At 38.9% G+C, this 19673-nt stretch overlaps 1 protein-coding gene across 2 annotated transcripts in view; it reads right to left on the bottom strand.

The window, feature by feature from the left end:
* Window positions 1-19673, bottom strand: part of MCC (MCC regulator of WNT signaling pathway) — a 427170-nt gene that overhangs the window by 341682 nt on the left and 65815 nt on the right. For both annotated transcript variants that reach the window (XR_010840207.1, XM_067031436.1), the window contains exon 2: window positions 14625-14872. Coding sequence is in view for 1 of the 2 variants with exons in the window: in XM_067031436.1 (XP_066887537.1) it covers window positions 14625-14872 (248 nt within the window). In the remaining variant the exon portion in view is untranslated. The remainder of the gene's footprint in view (window positions 1-14624; window positions 14873-19673) is intronic.

Genomic DNA, 19673 nt, shown 5'->3' with positions numbered 1-19673 from the left:
TTTCTCTCTATTTTAGTGTTTCACACTTTCCCTGGGTTAGGGAAAAGGAAAATGTTTGGTTTTAATGGATGCTGTTGATCTTCAGGTTACTAAATTTGTGAGATATATTAAGGACATTATTATGTTATATCCTTAATTACGCTCATAATTTGAAAGCAAGATTTGCTACATATAAGCTGCTGCTGGGTAATCAAGATTTTCCTGCAGGATTGCTTCCCTGTATATGCCGAGTTGAAACCTCTATTTCTTTTTGTTTTTTTAAAAACTATCAAAGCCATTGCAATAGCCACTCCAGAAAGTGCCTTTGCTGGTGACCGTAACAGTGTTTGGGCAGCCTTAGATCCTCTTTATTCCTTGACCCTGATGGACTCTGTAGGTTATTATCTGGTACCAGAGTGATTGTCAGCTCAAATGTCAAACGCCTTAAACAGCCCAAGAAAACAAACTAGAAGAGAAAGAAGCTCCAAGGTTCATGCACTTTTAAAGAGATCCTTTAATACAATGTTTCTCAGTCTTTTCCACCAAAGTACTCCAAGGCAGATGAGAGAGAGAGAGAGAGAGAGAGAGAGAGAGAGAGAAAGAGAGAAAGAGTGTGTGTGTGTATACACACACACACACATATATATATCGTCTGGTTTCTGTGGCTAGGACTTCTAATACTATGTTAAATAGAAGTATTGATAGTGGGCATCCTTCTCTTGTTCCTGAATTTACCGGGAAGGCTTTCAGCTTTTCACCACTGAGTATTACTAGTTGGCTGTAGGTTTGTTATAAATGCCCCCTATTATGTTGAGGTATGTTCCCTCTATATCCACTTTGATAAGAGTTTTTAATCATGAAGGGATGCTGAATTTTGTCACATGCTTTTTCTGCATCTATTAAGATGATCATGTGGGTTTCGTCTTCCCTTTTGTTAATGTGGTGTATTACATTGATTCATTTGCCTCTGTTAAACCATCCTTGTAACCCGGGAATAAATCCAATTTGACCAAGGTTTACGATCATTCATTGTATTGTTAGATTCAGTTTGCTAATATTTGTTGAGGATTTCTGCATCAATATTCATCAAAGTTATTGGCCTGTAATTTTCTTTTTTTGTAGTGTTTTTGTCTGTTTTCGTATCAGGATAATGGTAGTCTTGTAGAATAAATTTGGGAGTGTTATCTCCTCTTCAAATTTTTGGAATAGTTTGAGTGGGACTGAGAAGGATAGGTTTAAGTTCTTCTTTATGTGTTTGGTAGTCTTCCACAGTGAAGCCATCCAGTCCTGGATTTTTATTTGCAGGGACCTTTTTTTTTTTTTTTTTAAATTACAGATTCTACTTCACTTCTAATGATCTGTTCAAATTCTTTGCTTCGTCTTGACTCAGTCTTGGCAGGCTGTATGTTTCTAGATATTTGTCCATTTCTTCTAGGTTGTCCAATTTGTTGGTCTGTAACTGTTCAGAGCATTCTCTTACGATTTTTTTGTATCTCTGTGTTATCTGTTATTTCTCCTCTTTCATTTCTTTTTTATTCGGGTCCTCTGTCTTTTCTTCTTGGTGAGCCTGGTTAAAGGTTTATCAATTTTGTTTATCTTTTCAAAAAACCAGCTCTTGGTTTCATTGCTATTTCCTTTTGTTTTTTTTTTTTTTTGATTTCTGTTTTATTTATTTCTTCTCTGATCTTTATTATAGCCTTCCTTCTGCTGACTGTGGACTTTGTTCTTCTTTTCCTAATTATTTTAGGTGGTAGGTTAGGTTTTTCTGTTTTTTGTTTTTGCAGTACATGGGCCTCTCACTGCTGTGGCTTCTCCTGTTGCGGAGCACAGGCTCTGGACGCGCAGGCTCAGCGGCCATGGCTCATGGGCTCAGCCGCTCCACGGCATGCAGGACCCTCCCGGACCGGGGCATGAACCTGCGTCCCCCGCATCGGCAGGCAGACCCTCAACCACTGCGCCACCAGGGATGCCCAGTTAGGTTGTTTATTTGAGATTTTTTCTTGCTTTTTGAGGAAGGCCTGTATCTCTGTATAATTTCATTTAGCATAATACCCTCAAGGTCCCTCCATGTTGTTGCAAATGGCAGGATTTTCTTCTTTCTCATGATTGAATACTATTCCATTGTACATATATACCACATCTTTTTTTTTTTTTTTTTTTTTTTTTGCGGTATGCGGGCCTCCCACTGTTGTGGCCTCTCCCGTTGCGGAGCACAGGCTCTGGACATGCAGGCTCAGCGGCCATGGCTCACGGGCCCAGCCGCTCCACGGCATGTGGGATCCTCCCAGACCGGGGCACGAACCCGCGTCCCCCGCATCGGCAGGCGGACGCTCAACCACTGTGCCACCAGGGAAGCCCTACCACATCTTCTTTATCATTCATTTATCAGTGGACACTTAGGTTGTTTCCCTATCTTGGCTGTTGTGAATAACGCTGCAATGAACATGGGAGTGCAGATATCTTTCTGAATTAGTGTTTTAATTTTCTTCAGATATATATCCAGAAGTGGGATTTCTGGATCATATGTTAATTCTATTTCTAATTTTTTGAGGAAATTTCATAGTATTTTTGACAGTGGCTGTACTAATTACATTCCCACCAATGGTGCACAAGATTCCCTCTTCTCCACACCCTCACCAACAACCTATCTCTTGTCTTTGATGATAGTCATTCTAACAGGTGTAAAGAGATATCTCATTGTGGCTTCAATTTGCATATTTCTGATGATGAGTGATGTTGAACATTTTTTCATGTGTCTGTTGGTCATCCGTATGTCTTCTTTGGAAAAATGTCGGTTCAAGTCCTCTATTTTTAATCAGATAGTTTGTTCTTTTTTTTGCTATAGAGTTACTTACATATTTTGGATATTAACTGCTTGTCAGATAGATGGTTTGCAAATACATTCTCCATCCTGTAGGGTGCCTTTTCATTTTGCTGATTGTTTCTTTGCTGTACAGAAACTTTTAAGTTTGATGCAGTCCCACTTCTATATTTTTTGCTTTTGTTGCGTGTGCTTTTAGTTGTCTTATTAAAAAAAATCATTGCCAAGACAATATCAAGGAACTTTTATGTCTTCTTCTAGTAGTTTTACAGTTTCAAATCTTACATTTAATTTTTTAATCCATTTCAAGTTAATTTTATGAGTGGTATAAGATAGGGGTCCAATTTCATTTTTTTGCATGTGAATATCCAGTTTTCCCAACATCATTTATCAATGAGACTATCATTTCCTCATTGAGTATTCTTGGCTCTCTTGTCAAGTATTAGTTAACTGTATATGTGTGGGTTTATTTCTCAGCTCTTGATTCTGTTCCATTAGTCTATGTGTCTGTTTTTAATACCACTACCATACTGTTTAGATTACTATGCCTTTATAATATAGCTTAAAATCAGAAAGTACAATGCCTCCAGCTTTGTACTTCTCTCTCAGGATTGCTTTGGCTATTTGGGGTCTTTTGTGGTTCCGTACGAATTTTAGGCTCGTTTTTTTTTTTTTTTTTTTTTTTTTCTGTGCAAAATGCCAATGGGATTTTGATAGGGGTTGCAATTAATTTATAGATGGCTTGGGGTCTTTTGTCTTGCCTCATATTCATAATACTTTCACAAACTTCTTAGGGTAATTCCCTATATATATATATCACTTATCTACTGCTATGTAACAAGCCATCACAAAACTTAGTAGCTTGAAAAAGCTGCAACTTACTGTTTCTTGTGATTCTGGGGTCAACAATTTGGGCTGGGCTCACCTGGGCAGTTCTCCATCTTATCTCACCTAGGATCATTAACGTGACTTGCAGTCATCTGGTGGCTCAACTGGGGTTGGAGAAACTATGATGTGCACTTTCATATGTCTGGGGCCTCAGTGCTGGTAACTGGCAGGGCCTTGATGCTGGTTATTGGCTGGGCCTCTCTGTGCGGTCTCTCACCATTTGTTAGTCTAACCTGGACTTCCCTTCATGGTTGCAGGAATGTTCCAAGAGGTGAAGCAGGAAGCTGCAAGGCATTTTAAAGCCTAGGCTCTAGAACTTGCACAATTTCACTCTTGCCACATTCTGTTGGTTGAAATAAACCACAAAGCCACCCTAGATTCAAGGGGTGTAGGAAAAGAGCTGCAAAATATTGTGGCCATATTTTTCAATCAAGGACAGCAAACCTCCTTCTTTTGTCACTTTAGCAGCAAGTGTTACAGTGAAGGCACCTACTAGACACTAGCTGAAATGAACTCAATGTTCTGGTACTTTCATTATATCCAGCTTGAGACTATAACCTCAAGATAAGAATAGATTTAAAGGAAAAAAATTAATCTTGAAAAGATTGATCTGTAACTCATTACTTGGACTAATTTTCTTTTTAAAAAATGCCTAGGTCCAAACACACGTCTTATTTGAAAGGAATAGTTCTACCTCAAAGAAAGAGGCCCATGCTTTGAAGACTGACAATAAATCAGCAAATAGTTACTAAACCTAAGACTAGGTACTATGAGTACCAAACAGTTTTGCTCATTGATATGTTAATTTATTGATCAAACGTTCATCTAGTGTTTGGCATGTGTGAGGCTCTCTGTTATCCACCCAGGATTCATAATCTAGTTGAGAAGAAAGAAATATAAATGTACAATTATAACACAGGATGGTTCATAATTACAATGACGTGTAGGCATAGGATATAATAGAAGCACATTTAAAAACCAGAATGCATTAAAATTTTTACTATTTGGTTTTATGACAAGACACACGTGAATCTCCTCGTTGCAAAATATATGTGTACATGTCAGTTTAATGTAGAATTATTAAAGCCTTTTGAGGATTGCAAAGGTATATATTGAATGAAAAGATAGGAGGCAAGATTTACACATAGGACCATGTGGTGGCCATCTGCTCTTTTTACCTGCCTTGCATCCATTTACTCTTCTTGTGGTGACAGTACCTTGATTCCCTCCCTCCTTTCCTCAACTCTCAGTCCATATGATGTGGACAGAAACAACTCCACTCCAATCTTATAGGTTGAGTGTGTGGTCCAGGCCTGGCCAATCAGACCACTGCATTCTTCTGGCCACAGGAACTTGTTCAAGGATAGGTATATGACCCAAGAAGACCTAATGAGACCAATTTCCAGGATTTTTGTGGAGCTGCTGTGAAGAGAAAAATCACTCTTTTCTCTTGTAGTTACTCAACAGAACGGGAGTAATCCTGGGGCTGCTGTAGGCTACAACAAGGAGCCTGAGAATAAAGCTATTTCTGAGGGAAAGGGCTGAAACAGGGAAAGAAGACTGATGGCATTTGAATCTCTGGAGCTATTCTTGCTAGATCTAACTGCATAGATCCTCCAATATATTCACATTTTCTCTCTCTATCTCTCCTTCCTCCTTTCTCCCTCTCCCCTCCCTCTCTCTCCTTCTCCCCTTCCCCTTTTCCTTCAAAATATTAGTGTTGAGGGTTTGTGGCTTGTCACCAAAAAGCTCTAACTAATATAGTACAGAAGGAACAAAACTCAAAACGTAGGCTTGAGGAGAATGTATCAACTAGAAGGCCAGCATTACTGAAGCTAAGCATCCATGTGAAGAAGTAATGGGGAACAAGATGGAGTAAGGTAGGATGAGCCCACTGGATGGTAAGGAGTCTTGATATCCAAAAGAGTTCAGAGAGTCTCTTAAGTAGGCAAGAGAGAATCAGTGCATTTTTACCATAAGTACATATTTAAAATATTTGGAAGTCATAGCAGCATCAATTGGAATTAGACGAAAAGAACTGTTAGAAGGAAACTGCAGTAATTCAGAGGATGGGGAGGAAGACCCAGATCTGGACCATGACAGGTCTAATCTGAGAAGTATGAACAGGTGAATCAGTGGGTATTAGGAACTGCTCAAGGTCAGGAAGGACAATGATTAATAAAAAGGGATACAAGTGGACTAAGTTAATCAAGAACTAAATCTACCCAAATTAACTCTAAAAACAGTCAATCTATGGACAGTTGTTGACAGTATTCTCAGTATGCAACAGAAGAACATTAACATGGTACCTATTATTTAAAGAATTTAGAAGCTTCTAGGAGTAGGATAAATTAAATAAACATATTGTTAACCCTATGACATAGGGCTTAGAGTACGTAAAAAACTACCAGTACCACCAACAAAAAAACAAACTTCTTGAAAACTTCAACTGGGCTAAAAACTGCTGTGACTTTAGTCTGGTTTTATGCTAACTGGGCAGTATTTTTAACAATGAAACACTCTCAATGAGTGATTTTATTTAAAAGACTCTGTTCTAATTATTAATTTCTCATCCAGAGTCCATAGAGGGCTTAAACCGCATTTGATTCTCTAAATTTACCAGCCATAACTCCACATACTAGTGTCAATGCAGCTGAATTGGAAAATGCCCTCTGTCTCACTTAATTTAACCTGTTTTAAGAGTTTAGAAAAATATTTATAGACAAGACCTCAACAATATTTAAGAGTACCGTTCATTCTGAAAAAATTGGGATGTTTCAGGACTAGACAGGTTTTGCATATATTAACTAATTTTAGTTTTAATTCTTTAAAAGCAAGATACTAAACCAAAATTCAGGGGGTTGCTTGTCTCTTTAAATGTGCCAAGGAATCAGGATATCTCCTTACATTTCCTTAGACTTGTGGGGTTTGGAGTCCTTCCTGTCTAACTATGTATTCTTTGATCTAACTTTTTACTTTGAGTTCCATTAAGGAAAATTCTTCCTATTAGTTTCTCCAAGAAACTTCAGTACTTTATATGATCCTTTTGGACCACAGGGGCACTATCAGAGCAGTAATTAATGAAGCTGACACATCAGGTGGGAATATATACCAAGGAAAGGCCAATAAAGCATCTTTGAAGATACAGGTTATTGGAAACTGTGCCCAGAGTTCTAATCTTAGCATAAATTAAATTCAGTTGCATTAATTAGCAGATTTTAATGTCTGTTGTCTTAAGCAATGTTTTAAAACCATGGGGATTTGATTCAAATAAGTTCCTGGGCTCTCTGAGACCTGACCAAAGGAAGAAAAACAAATGCTCCCAAAGATATGAAAAGCACAGACCTCATTAGGCAAGCTTGCAGGCTCATATCATCTCTCTGCAAACAATTCAGCCATTTTTTTTTTTTTTTTTTTAGTGGTCATCACCCTGAAGCAGTACCTCTTTCACATAATTCACACATTTGACAGGAATACGTAGAAATCATGTCTAAAGATCACAGCTTAGTTGAAGTAAAAAACTGTTTATTTAAAAGGGCACGGTTGAATAAAGGCTCTGCTGGAATTGCTAACATACATAAATACCTAATGCTAGGAATTTTTAAAAATTCCAGAGTCTTCTAAGGGAAAAAAATGTCATGAAGAGGTTAGTGGTAGGACGGGAATAAAACACAGACTTACTCGAGCATGGACTTGAGGATATGGGGAGGGGGAGGGGTGGGCTGTGACGAAGTGGGGGAGTGGCAGGGACATATATACACTATCAAATGTAAATTAGATAGCTGGTGGGAAGCTGCTGCATAGCACAGGGAGATCACCTCTGTGCTTTGTGACCGCCTGGGGGGGTGGGATAGGGAGGGTGGGAGAGAGGGTGATGCAAGAGGGAGGAGATGTGGGAGCATGTGTGTATGTATAACTGATTTAGTTTGTTGTAGAGGGAAAACTAACACACTATTGTAAAACAATTATACTCCAATAAAGATGTTAAAAAAAAAAAAAAAAAAAAAAAAAAAAAAAATTCCAGAGTCTTCCCTTATCACAAAGAAAATTGAAAAAAAAATTTAAATCACAATTTTTAATATGTGATTTAAATTTTAAAAATTTTTAAATTAAAAAATTTTTTAAAAAATTTTTATTGGAGTATAGTTGATTTACAATGTTGTGTTATTTTCAGTGTACAGCAAAGTGCATCAGTTATACATATACATATATCCACTCTTCTTTTAGATTCTTTTCCCATATAGACCATTACAGAGTTTTGAGTAGAGTTCCCTGTGCTATACAGTAGGTCCTTATTAGTTATCTATTTTATTATTTTTTCCCTTTAAATCATATTTTATTGCATTTTCCTTCACCTAGACATTTTATGGGAAGTAAGAGCCTGTTCTTGTTGTAGTTATCTATTTTTTTTTTTTTTTTTTTTGCGATATGCGGGCCTCTCACTGTTGTGGCCTCTCCCGTTGCGGAGCACAGGCTCCGGACGCGCAGGCCTGGCGGCCATGGCTCACGGGCTTAGTTGCTCCGCGGCATGTGGGATCTTCCCGGACCAGGGCACGAACCCGTGTCTCCTGCATCGGCAGGCGGATTCTCAACCACTGCGCCACCAGGGAAGCCCATCTATTTTATATATAGTAGTGTGTATATGTCAGTCTCAATCTCCCAATTTATCCTTCCCCCCCCAAAATGAAAAGCTTTTAATCACAAAATTTTAAAATGAAAATTACAAATAATTATAATGAATCTAGATTATTTATTTTCCAATGGAAAATTAGGTAGCATACACACAAACTTGTAACTATTTTGGCATAATGCATGCTGTCACTTTGCTGCCAAAGAGATGGGCTTCTCTAACAGGCCTTGTCCTCAGATCCCTCCTCAAGACCCTGGGCACCATGTGTCTGCAATTGCTGGAAGTGGTCTCTGGATGGCAGTGTTCTTATTAGTTTGCATCTTGGTCATGAAGATAAAGTTTATAAGCAAAAGTTTCCGGGGACTCAAAGAATGATCTCTTTCAATAAGTGATGTCTTAGTGTTCTCAACTCCTTAGTAGCTCTGTGGCTTAGAGCAAATCACTGAACTTCTCTGAGCCTCAGTGCCCTCCTCTATGTAAGGAGGGTTCTATTCTAAACTTGGAATGTAGTCACAAGGATTAGAGATGATAATTAATGTAATGTTATTGTTTATTGAAAACCTAATGTGAAGAGGCACTGTGTAAGAACTTTACAAGTGATATCCCACTAAGTCCTTCCAAATACCCTATAATGCAGGTATTACTACTCTACTTTTAAAGAGAAGAGAAGTGAAGCTCAGAAAAATCAGGAATGTAGCCTAAGTCCCACAGCAACTCAGTTGTGAACCTGTGGATTTATCATTTTAGCATATAATACAAGTTCCTAGAAAACTGCCTTGTGCACAGTAAATACTGGTAATTTTTAACTTTTTAAATTATTGCTATAACTATTAAATTTTATATAGCTGGTGCCTGAAAGACAAAAAATTTTGAATATTATTTCTAAAATGACATAAAATGATACAAAAATCTATTATGATTCAGTTGATCAGGTATCTTGATTTTTCCCCAAAGTATATTTGAGAAAGGTCAAAGAGAAGATCTGTAAATAAAAGTTTAAGGTCAATTAAATGTGGAGAATGCTATGTATTTTATTCTTCTCCTGGAGATTCACAGGAAACATTAGCACATTCAAGACTCCGAGATGTCTCGAAGTAAACTCTTCATCTAATTTAACCCAAAGTTTTCAAATGTATTTGTCGAAGAAATTCTTTCTTCACATAATACTTATGAGCATCTCTTGAAATCAGTGTTCTGAGGAAAACATTTGGGAAAAATAAATCTATCGAAACTCCTCTTCCAAGTAGAGCCTGTAATGTTTTGACAGGTCTTTTTCTGTCAACTCGACTCCCTGCCGTGATGTGCTGTGAAATGTTAGGGCTGACAATGAAGTCTTTCTGACACTTACGTGTTAAACCTAGGTTTTTCTCAGGCTTTTCTCACAACAGCACAACATTCTTTCTACTTCTCTTCACAATGCAGCCACAGGTGAAATCTCAACCCTTTCCTGAAGCTCCTGCTCAAGTATTTCTTAGATCTCCTTATGGACCTTATTTTCTGCACCATTCAATGGCCTCTAAAGTTTCACTGACTCTAATTTAAACCTTACTGCTACCTAATTTGTCATGTGCTTATGACTCCACAATTAAACTGCAAGTTACTTAGTGTCTGGAACTATGCATTGCACTTCTGTGAAGTCCTAAAAGAGCATGAACACAGTGCATTGCTCATTCATTCATTCAACAAATATGCACTGAGCAAGTCTCATGGGCCAGGCACTGTTCTAAGTGCTGGGGTATAGCAGGACCCCAGCAAGGCCATCAGTATTCTAGCGGAACTTTTATTGCACTGGGGGAGATGGATAAATAAGTGTTCAAGTAAGCATATAATATAATGTCAGATAAGAATTAGTGGTATGAAGCATAAGGGCATGGGAAGGAGTAAATGAGGAGAGGTTACATTAGCTTGGAAAGGCCTCTCCAAAGAGGGAATATTTAAGCTGAAATCTGAATAACAGGAAAGAGTTAGCCATGCAAAGAGAATGTCAGAGAGAGAAGGTCAGAAAGAAGAGTCTTTTAGACGAGAGGAAAAAGCCAGGGCAGAGGTTGGCGGCTGGCTAAATTTGCTAAGTTAGCAGAATAGCAGGAAGGTCAGTGTGGCTGGAGCCTGCAAAAGAAGTAGGGGAATTGCTATGAGATCAACTTAGACTGGTGGGAACGGGGTAGACTGCAGTAAGGAATTTGGACTTTATTTGAGGTCATGTGGAAGCCATGGAGCGCTGTAGGCACAGGAATGACCTAAGCATGTTTTCATACTGTTAAAAGACCACTCTGACTGCAGGGTAAAGAATGAAATGTAAGGAGTCAAGGGAGGAATCAGGGAGGCCAGTTACAGGCTCTTTTAGTAGCCAAGGCAAGACATGATGGTGCTAGAAAAGGGTGGTGGCAGGAGAGCCAAGGAAGTGGATAGATTCTGGAAGTACTCTGGCAAAAGAGGCAATGGAACTTGCTGGCTTGAGCAAACTAGTGGATGGTGATATTTCCTAGGTGGGGATATCTGCGACAGAAACGACCCTGGGAGGAAGGGTAGGGAAGGGAATCAAAAATACTTTTTTGACCATGTTAAGGTTGAGTCATCTATAAGATATGCAGGAATATGTGTCAATTTTACCTGATTCTGAAGCTCAAGGGAAAGGGCAGGGCTAGATACATACATTTGGGAGTCACTGGCACAAAAACAGTATTTAAAATCATGAGACGGGCTTCCCTGGTGGAACAGTGGTTGAGAATCCGCCTGCCGATGCAGGAGACACGGGTTCGTGCCCTGGTCCGGGAAGATCCCACATGCCGCGGAGCAACTAAGCCCGTGAGCCTTGGCCGCTAGGCCTGCGCGTCCGGAGCCTGTGCTCCGCAACGGGAGAGCCCACAACAGTGAGAGGCCCGCGTACCGCAAAAAAAATAAAAATAAAAATAAAAATAAAATAAAATAAAATCATGAGACCACATGAGATCATCTAGGGAGAAAATGTAACTCCAAGGCACCTCAAAATTTGGAAGTGGTCCAGGAGAAGAGGAGTAAAAAAAAAAAAAAGAAAGAGAGGGAGAGAGACAGAGAGAGAGGGAAGCCAAAACAGTATGCAGAAACCCAGGAGAACGTCGTGTTGAGAAGTCCAGGAAAATACACTGCAGCTTAATGAAGGAGTGGTCAGCTGAGCCAATGCCAAAGGTCTAGATGAGGATGGAGGAGGAACCACTGGGTTAGACAATGTGAAAGCAGTAAGAGCAGGGTCAGTGGAGTGCTGATGACTGGAGCTGAGAAGAGTGAGCTGAAGGAAGAATGAGAGGTAAGGACAGATAAGCATTCAGTGTAGCAGACTCCTCCAAAAGTTTAACTGTTAAGAGGAGCAGAGAAGTGGAGCAGTAGTTAGAAGGCACATGCAGTCAAGAAGAGGCTTCTCCATGGGCTTCCCTGGTGCCGCAGGGGTTGGGAGTCTGCCTGCCGATGCAGGGGACGCGGGTTCATGCCCCGGTCCAGGAGGATCCCACATGCCGCGGAGCGGCTGGTCCCGTGAGCCACGGCAGCTGAGCCTGCGCGTCCGGAGCCTGTGCCACAACAGCGAGAGGCCCGCATACCGCAAAAAAAAAAAAAAAAGGCTTCTCCTGACCTCAAGATGGGAGATACTAGAGTTTATCTATATAGAATCAGAAGGAAAGATTAATGATGTAGAAAAGAGAGGGACTGATGGAACACATAAAGCTTTGTTGAATTATTATAGATTTTTAAATGTACCTGATTCACATTAGACTGAATAGGAAGTTGTTTTCCAACATGAGTGTAATTGTGACAATCTGCAGGAAATAAAACTGAGTGGCAATAATAATAACAATATTAACTTGCATCTAGGGCTTATAGCTTATCTTGCTATGCCAGGCATCATTTCACGTGCTTTCCATATATATTAGCTTCTTTAAAATTTTTTTAAAATTTTCTTTATTTTTGGCCGTGTTGGGTCTTAAGTTACTGTGCGCAGGCTTTCTCTAGTTGCGGCGAGCAGGGGCTACTACTCTTTGTTGCGGCACGTGAGCTTCCCATTGCGGTGGCTTCTCTTGTTGTGGAACACGGGCTCCAGGCGTGCAGGCTTCAGTACTTGTGGCACTCAGGCTCAGTGGTTGTGGCTCGCGGGCTCTAGAGCACAGGCTCAGTAGCTGTGGCGCACAGGCTTAGTTGCTCCGCGGCACGTGGGATCTTCCCGGACCAGGGCTTGAATCCGTGTCCCCTGCATTGGCAGGCGGATTCTTAACCACTGCGCCACAAGGGAAGCCCTATATTAGCTTCTTTATTCCTCCAAATAACAATAATTGTTCTCATGTTATACTTAATGAGGAAACTGAGATACAGAGAGATTAAGTAACTTCTCTAGTGCTGTGTCGGCAGTTAAGTGACAGAACCAGGATTCCCACTCACATAAGCTGCCTCTGAAGCCTTAACTACCAGGATAAATTGGTAAATGGTCTTATGTGTGCTGGCATTTCCTCAGTTCATGATACGTTTTACGATTCACCTCCTCTCACTTACCTCTTCTTTCTCTAAGGGTATGTGGTTATAGAAAAGGATAAAAAGGAATTGTTTTTCAACTCTTTCTTTAGTTGGGGCAATCTTATGAGACGTCAAACCAATTAGATGTGGGCAGCAATTCTATCAAAACCGTTCCTTTCAAGATATTTTATAAACACCACACATTAAAATACAATTTTGAACAGCTAGTATAATTTTTTTTCATTCAAGTGTTCCTTCTGTAAACACATTTGATACACATTTATATATTACTTTAATGGCTCTATGGTATTCAATTGTTGAGACATACTACAGTTTACTTAACTCTTCAAATATATATATGTGTGTGTGCTTATGTACTTATAGAAGGAGTCCAAGTTCTTGGCAGAAAAATTAGAAAATACAGCTTAGCAAAAAGAATTCTACTCATCCTTTCATTTAATAAACCAATTCTTAGTTCCCATTTTACATGATGCAACCATTACAAATCATGCTTTCTAATGCTATTTAAAAGCATGAGGAAAATGTAGAGGAAAAACTGCAGGATACAAAATTATATGGAAAGTATGTGAAAAAATATGTAAGAAACAATTAAATCACACATACACACACCACATGAGAAAGAGAGGGAGAAATGTAAACAGTAGTTGTTATTTCTGGGTAGTAAGATATTAAGGATGATTTTTGCTTTCTTCTGCTTGCCTTTTTTTCCTTATTTTTCTATAATGAACATACACTAATACTCAGAAAAATGTTAGTTCAAAAATTAAATATTTCTACATATTGCACTAAGAGCATATGAATTACCAGATATCTAATTTGCATCTAAAATGGAATCCATTAAGATAGCAAGGCATAGGGGATAGGAGGGCATTTTTATTATTTCAATTACTCAATAATAATGCTCCCAATTATTCCACTGCCCAGAACACCATTCAGGGTGTGCATGTCTGTGTGTGTGTGTGTGTGTGTGTGTGTGTGTGTGTGTGTGTGTTCTGTGGGGCAGTACAAAATCATCCAAGCTAATTAGTATGTATTTAACAAATGATGGACAATTAACATGGAGCTTCACTTCTTGCCACTAGATCTACTGAGTGGAGAAAGAAACAGAGAGGGAGATCCAGGAGACATTTCCAAGGAAAAAAAGTTCCCTAAAGTATAGGCAGGAAATTCAGATACTTCCTGTATCCCTTGGTTCAGGCTATCCCTTTAAAATGCATTTTTTCTTTTAAACTTTTTATTCTGAAAATTTGCAAACATACTAAAATATGTATATTTGAGTTCTCAAAAACATGTACAATAAACCCCATGTTTCCATCACTCAGCTTCAGTAATTATCAACATTTTTCAGAATTTTCTTCCTAGTTGCTTATCTTGCATTAGTAGGAAACAATAATACTTAGGAACAGGAAAACAGTTTGTAGAAACATTTTTACACATTAAATAAAAAAGAAATGGTTAAAAACCTCACTGTGCAGATCTGAACCAAGCTTTGAAGAAGTCCCTAAAGAGTTTCTGAGGCCTGCTGATTCAATTACCACCTTTCTCATCCAGTTTGCCCTTCCTCCCCAATAGCTATTTGAGTGCATTATTATACTCGGGAAATGGAAGAACTAAAATAAAGAAAGCAGTAAACCAGGAACTGGGAAGCCACAGGACGGAACTGGGGGATTAGTAAGTGCTCACCCAGAGCAAGTGTGGTACAGAGGACAGCCTGGGCACAAGCAGGCATCAGGCTGGGCAGGCCAGTCTCACGAAGGTCACAAAGTAGGGATAGGGGTGCATTATCAACTGTCATGGGGTTGTACCTACCCAAACTGTTGTCACTGCTCGTGGGCCAGGAAGCAATTCTGTCTCTCAGCTTCTTCTTTTTACAGAAATTGTCTGACTTCTCAGAAAGGCCTACTTCCTCCTTCCTAATTTCTCTGACGAGCTGCATGCGGCACCTTGTAAAATCCTGAAAGGAAATCTTCCCATTTTCATCAGCGCCCAGTTGGTTCATGATCTCAGCCACAGACTCTTCCATATTCAATTGGCGACAGACCATCAACAAGTCATTTCTACAGAAGGGATTGAACAGAAAAACAGCTTGTTAGGAGAGACATTTAAGCTAGAGAAAATAGTTAATGAAAAAAAAGAGTCTTGAATACATCCACACGTAGGAAACCTACTTCCACATTTCGCATTGCTTCTGGAAAAGTGCTAAGTGTGCAAAAAGATCTGTTCCACCTGGGTTATTCTAGACAAGAACTCTATTATTATTTGGAACAGTGAGGCAACTTTAAATCCTTTGTTCTCCTTTTTCTTCCCGTGTCCTTGCCCTTTCCTCCTTTTCTTTCTTTTGAAATTGACAAAGCACCTGTAGAGGGTAGCATTGTTACCTAACTGTAAGATAAAGTTTCAGAACATAGAAAAGATATTGTTTCCACTCTTGGCAGAGTTGAAAATCTCCTCAAATTGTAAAGGAACAAGAAAGATTTTAACAGGCTTGACTTTCAACTTTCTGGACCAATCAGCTAATTTTAGTACTTCTTTAAAATGCTATTTAATCTCAACTTTCATGACTCCGTGCTCACCTACCTCTGGTTTTTCCTGATTTTTCTTTGAGTATTTTCCACCTTCTCATCAGCAATTAGTAAACCCTAAGCCCTAGAGCAGGGATCAAAATCCCAAAAGTCTTCCAGATCTAGGACTTAATGTAAACGTGTGAAGTGGGTGGATTTAAGACAAGAGGGCTTTCTGGAGTCTGTGGCTGGACTAGAGAAGTATATTCAGCCTACATGTTCTCAAGTTAAATAAACAGAAAGAAAAAGAATAAAAAAGAAACAAGAACAACAACACTATGCTGGCCAAGAACATTTATCTGGAGGACATCATCTGACCCTGAATGTATAAATCTTGTTCTTTTCTCTCTTTCTAAACTCTTTGGGAAAATACTTTGTTCAGATTGCTCCAACTCTAAGTCTCAATAAAGGTAAAAGTATTATGAATTTAAGAGCTGGAAGAGATATTAGGAACTGGGCCATGGTCACAAGAACAGCTAATTAGTGCTCCTGTCTCAACACACCACCAAACCCAGTCATCTGGAGACCATGACCAATTTGATGTTTGCTGATACCTGAAACCTAACCATGAAAAGACCAACCCTTCTCCAGTCACCCTTCACAAGTTCCTTCTGGTCAATGCTAGTATGATTCCTCAAGTTCCCTAGGCTCACAGAATTGTCGATATTTTTAATATCTTCTCATTCACTCCATTTTAACCCTAATTCCCCCCATCCTCGTCCCTAGTATCCAATCTCTCATCAAATTTCTGTTAGTCCTGTTCCTGAAATGCTTCTATACTTACTCTTTATTATGTTTTTCAATACTCATAACATTCTCCAAAACCTTCTCAGTTTATACCAGGTCTATTACATTAGCTTCTTTAGTTGATCACCTTGCTTCCATATGCCACCTCATTTTCGTGTTTCATAAAGAATTTTGACACACACAGCTACAAGTTTTAGTTTATCTTGTTTGTATGTCTGTGTATATACGTACAGTATATAGTACTTATGTGTATATATTTATGCTTTTATTTGTAAGATAGATGGATGGGTAGATAAATAAATATACACATATGGAAGGAAGTATGGTAGATTAAATTAGTCCTAATTTTTCATTTCCCTGTAGAACTGTTATACGTCTATACCCTTGCCTTGGCCTTGGGGCCAGGGACACTCATGGTAGGTACGATCTTTCCCATCGTTTTAACTTCAGTCTTGACATCTAACTTAGCCTCTGGGATGTATGTGTTTATCTACTTAATCCCCTACTGGGCTTGTCCCCTTTTGCTTCTGCCATTATTATGAGAAGAACAAACAAGGTAGCTATTAACCCTCTAGCCTGGGCCCCCAAATGAGGCACTTCAGCTGATCTGCAGACCTGTAGCATAAGAATCACTGCAGCTGACCCAAACGTATGTAATCAAGAATAAATTCTTATTGTTTATGCCAATGAGATTTTGTGATTGTTCCCCAGCAATAGCTAAATGACACATTGGAATAATTTTTTATCTATTCATATGTTTATTTTTTTGCCCTTTGCTGAATACAACCTGTCTGATATTCAGCTGGATTCATCCAAGACAGGAATGATTATGATTCCTGTAAAACAGGAATGCAGTACTGTTTATGTATTGTTTACATAACAGTAAAACAGGAATGCAAACTAAAAGAAAGGGCCGATGTTCAAGTTCTACATCTAAAAACAGAATTTCTTTATCATGTTTTTAGACAATAATCTTAAAAATTAGGCTTGGTGGGAGATAAATAAGTTTTCTAAATTTCAGAAGTTCACATAATAAGATGTTAACACTAATATTTTCTGAATAGTAGGAATATGGTGTTTTCATTTTCTTATTTTTGCCTATTGTATTTGTAACTTTATAGAATGTACTATACTACTTTCATAAATTGCTGTGTCATTTTATAGGTTTTAAAAATGAGGATAATAATAGCACCTATCTCTTAGGGTTGTTTTGAGGATAAATGAGATGATGCATATAAAGCACTTAACACAGTTCCTGGCACATATTAAGTACTCAATAAATAGTAGCCATTATTATGATTATTTTATAATTATTGATCATAAATCTTTAACAATGCCCCAGCTTCACGATTAAGTCATTAGAATTAAGCACAAACTGCTCAGGGGAAAATAATGCTTATTGAACTGAACTAACTCCTTCACTAAGTGGAGCAATCTATCTGTAGAGGCTCGCCTTCCCCCCTGCCTGTGGCCCACTTACACTTGGGCATCCTGGTGAGAAACCCAAGCCTGTCCAAGCTTGAGAAGCCCCATTCCACAAAAAGCAGCTCAAAAAAGGATTTGTGTTCTAGAAATGTCAAATGTCAACTCAGAGGAGAATGTATAATTTTGCATTTTTATTTAAAAAGTGTAGGTCACTTAGGGAGGGTGGGAGGGAGGGTGACACAAGAGGGAAGAGATATGGGAACATATGTATATGTATAACTGATTCACTTTGTTGTAAAGGAGAAACTAACACTATTGTAAAACAGTTATACTCAAATAAAGATGTTATTAAAAATTTTAAAAAAAGTGTAGGTCACTGAGAGACTCTCATAAAAGGTCAAAAACAAAATACAGTACATCCTACTAAATTAAGTCAGACAGTAATCTTTAAACAGCGGTGCTAGTTTCTAAAAACTAAATGAAAGCTAAAGTTTCTCAGTATAGAAACACAGAACTAGCAAGGACAGCTAACAATCCTGCAGGGGGAAATGCTATTATCCCCATTTTATAGATGAAGATGTGAAGGCTGAAAGAGTCCCAGAGTTAATATGTTGCAGAGCCAGGAATCTAAACCAAATCAGTCTGATTCCAAAGCTCTTGCCCTTTGCATTCTACCAAACACCGCCTTGGATGTCAATGATACTTAAACTTTGGCCTCTGAACACAAATAAGGACAGCGATAATAGGAACACCTTGATAATCAACAGTCATTAATGAACAGTACTTTTATCTTAAACCAGAAAGACTACATATATGTGCTACCTGACTATGTTAAATACGGATAAGAATAATATTACATTTTGTTATCAACATGAGAAAACAGTTACAAGAGAGAGAAAAAAAAATTCCAGGGAGTTCCCTGGTGGTCCAGTGGTTAGGACTCTGTGCTTTCACTACAGGAACTAAGATCCCGCAAGCCCAGTGACACAGCCAAAAAAAAAAAAAAAAAATTCCCAAAGCTCTCCTTTACATATAAGAGCAAGCCCAGAGAACTTGATCACAGTTTCATTATCAGCCATTGTGCTAGGGCTGTTTCAAACAGCTCGCAGTGAGTCACATGCTCCTGGGACTACACCCCTTTGCATTATGTCTTTGCCTTTCCTCCCATCAACAGATGGAGGCTATTTCCCTGACCTTGAATCTGGGCTGGCCTTGTGACTTGCTTTGACCAGTGGAATGTGGCAGAAATAACGAACATTCTAGGATTCATGAACACATGCCTTATCATGCCTTGTAGTTTCCACTTTCAGCTCAAATCCTTCCAGCTTCGTGCTGGCCTTGTTGCCCACTCAAGGCCACAAGTGGTCTCTTCCTTATTCTAGCATTTAGCACCTGTACCATTCATTCAGTGACTATATACAGCGTGGGACAACTTTTAGATTGTTGTACTAAACTTTCATTTCTCTTTCTCTCTTTCAAAAAATTATTTTCCCACACTCAAGTCTTATCTTCCCAGCCTGACCACAGGCTCCTGGAAGCCAGTGGCCATTCATCAATCTCCCTTAAGATCCGTGCAGCAACCAGCACATCACCCTGTACACAACAGAACTCCATCCCATTTGTTTTGATAGATGGATTTGTAAACTCTCAGAAGTTAAACATGATCATTCTTTTGAAGGGGGTCCCCACTTCATCTGACATCTTCCCACAATACCTGTCTTTGTATCTTCCCACAGAAGGCAGCAGCACATGGGATGCTAAGTGAGTATGAATGACCAATGGGCACCGTAAAAACAAACAGCAACCTTGTAGCCTTAGTGACAGAGCAACATGACGGTTTCTCCGCACTAGGTCAGGAACGTTTCTCAGAGGAAGACATAATAAGCAGTGGTTGTCCAAAACTAATATAGTCCAGTGGAGAACTATTTCAGTAGTAGTAACATCATCATATAAAGCACCTGCCTTTAAAATAAAAACCAACAAACTTTTGTATATTATTTCAGAAAATACATCCATTCATTTTAGAAAATGTAGACTAGTAAGAAGAAAATACAAATTACATGCTACCTTTCTACCCAGCAATGACCACAGTGAACATTTTAACTAATTTCACAAAATTATGGTA

This window comes from Kogia breviceps, chromosome 4 (assembly GCF_026419965.1).
Source record: "Kogia breviceps isolate mKogBre1 chromosome 4, mKogBre1 haplotype 1, whole genome shotgun sequence".
NCBI lineage: Eukaryota > Metazoa > Chordata > Mammalia > Artiodactyla > Physeteridae > Kogia > Kogia breviceps.
This window is presented reverse-complemented; position numbering and strand designations above follow the sequence as displayed.